Below are 984 nucleotides of genomic sequence, written 5' to 3' on the forward strand. Positions count from 1 at the left end.
TATATACGCAGTGCACACTACATGATTACATTTACAAATCCCTTACCTGTGCAAGGTGTGCAACCTAACAGACCTGGCCTTCTAAATACTGCACACACAATAAATAAACTAATGAATAAGTGAATAGATAACAAACGATCCATCATATACGGTATTACTGCAATCACATTGAGGGCTATACTAGGCAACTTTTTGAAGCCTATTTTCAGAAAACAGGATGAGGGGAGGAATACTATAGCCTAAACAGTATTATTCACAGTAATGCACAAATGGAGAAAAAAAATCCAGTAATGAACTAGTGTTAAAGAGCAAACATATAATGTTAAAGAATTTTCAGAGCCTTCATTGTTTTTCATAAACACGTACAATATCACAATGCCATGCTTTGCTCAGAAGTGACTAATATTCAATGCAGTTACAACAAACCACTATTGACAGTGATCAATTCATTGTGCGCAGCAAGTTTAATATAGGCTAGCTTCGGTTAATACAGAGGGTTTTTTAGGCAACACTTACTTTTGGCTGAGCCACTCCACTTGTTGTTCATAAGAGAAATGATGGTAGTACAGTAGGCCTACCATGCACAATATTGACACAAAATACACATGGCAATGAGGTTGTGTGCAAAAAGTGCACGCCTATCCTGCAGTAAGCATAAACCGGGTTGTGTAGTCTCTAATGCTCATTCAAAGTAGAAGAATATACAAAACAGTCAATTTGAGAGCACACAAGATTGTTAAGGCCCTCGACGAGCATCAATCAACACCCACACTTGTTCTCATATTTACAACAACAAAAACAAAAACAAAAAGACATTTCAAGGAAAAATCTGAACGAGACTACTTTTAGATAGTCAAATCTCTCTTTTTATGGACCTTATTGTACTTAAAAATGAATGCCCTTGGTAAGATACTAAAGGAAGCCTTCCCATAAAAGAATGGAAACACTCTTTCAGTAAAAGTGTCTGTGAAAGTGTGTATGAGT

The 984-nt window shown here is 36.4% G+C and overlaps 1 protein-coding gene across 1 annotated transcript in view; it reads right to left on the reverse strand.

The window, feature by feature from the left end:
* Positions 1-591: 591 nt before the first annotated feature.
* The window catches only part of LOC134461906 (zinc-binding protein A33-like), an 8,178-nt gene continuing 7,785 nt past the window's right edge, over positions 592-984 (reverse strand). Inside the window, exon 6 of the mRNA XM_063214745.1 lies at positions 592-984. This exon is cut by the window's right edge and continues 424 nt beyond it. Within this exon, the coding sequence (XP_063070815.1) occupies positions 846-984 (139 nt within the window). The 3' untranslated portion in view covers positions 592-845.

The sequence above is a fragment of the Engraulis encrasicolus genome, chromosome 13, assembly GCF_034702125.1.
Source record: "Engraulis encrasicolus isolate BLACKSEA-1 chromosome 13, IST_EnEncr_1.0, whole genome shotgun sequence".
Taxonomy (NCBI): Eukaryota; Metazoa; Chordata; class Actinopteri; order Clupeiformes; family Engraulidae; genus Engraulis; species Engraulis encrasicolus.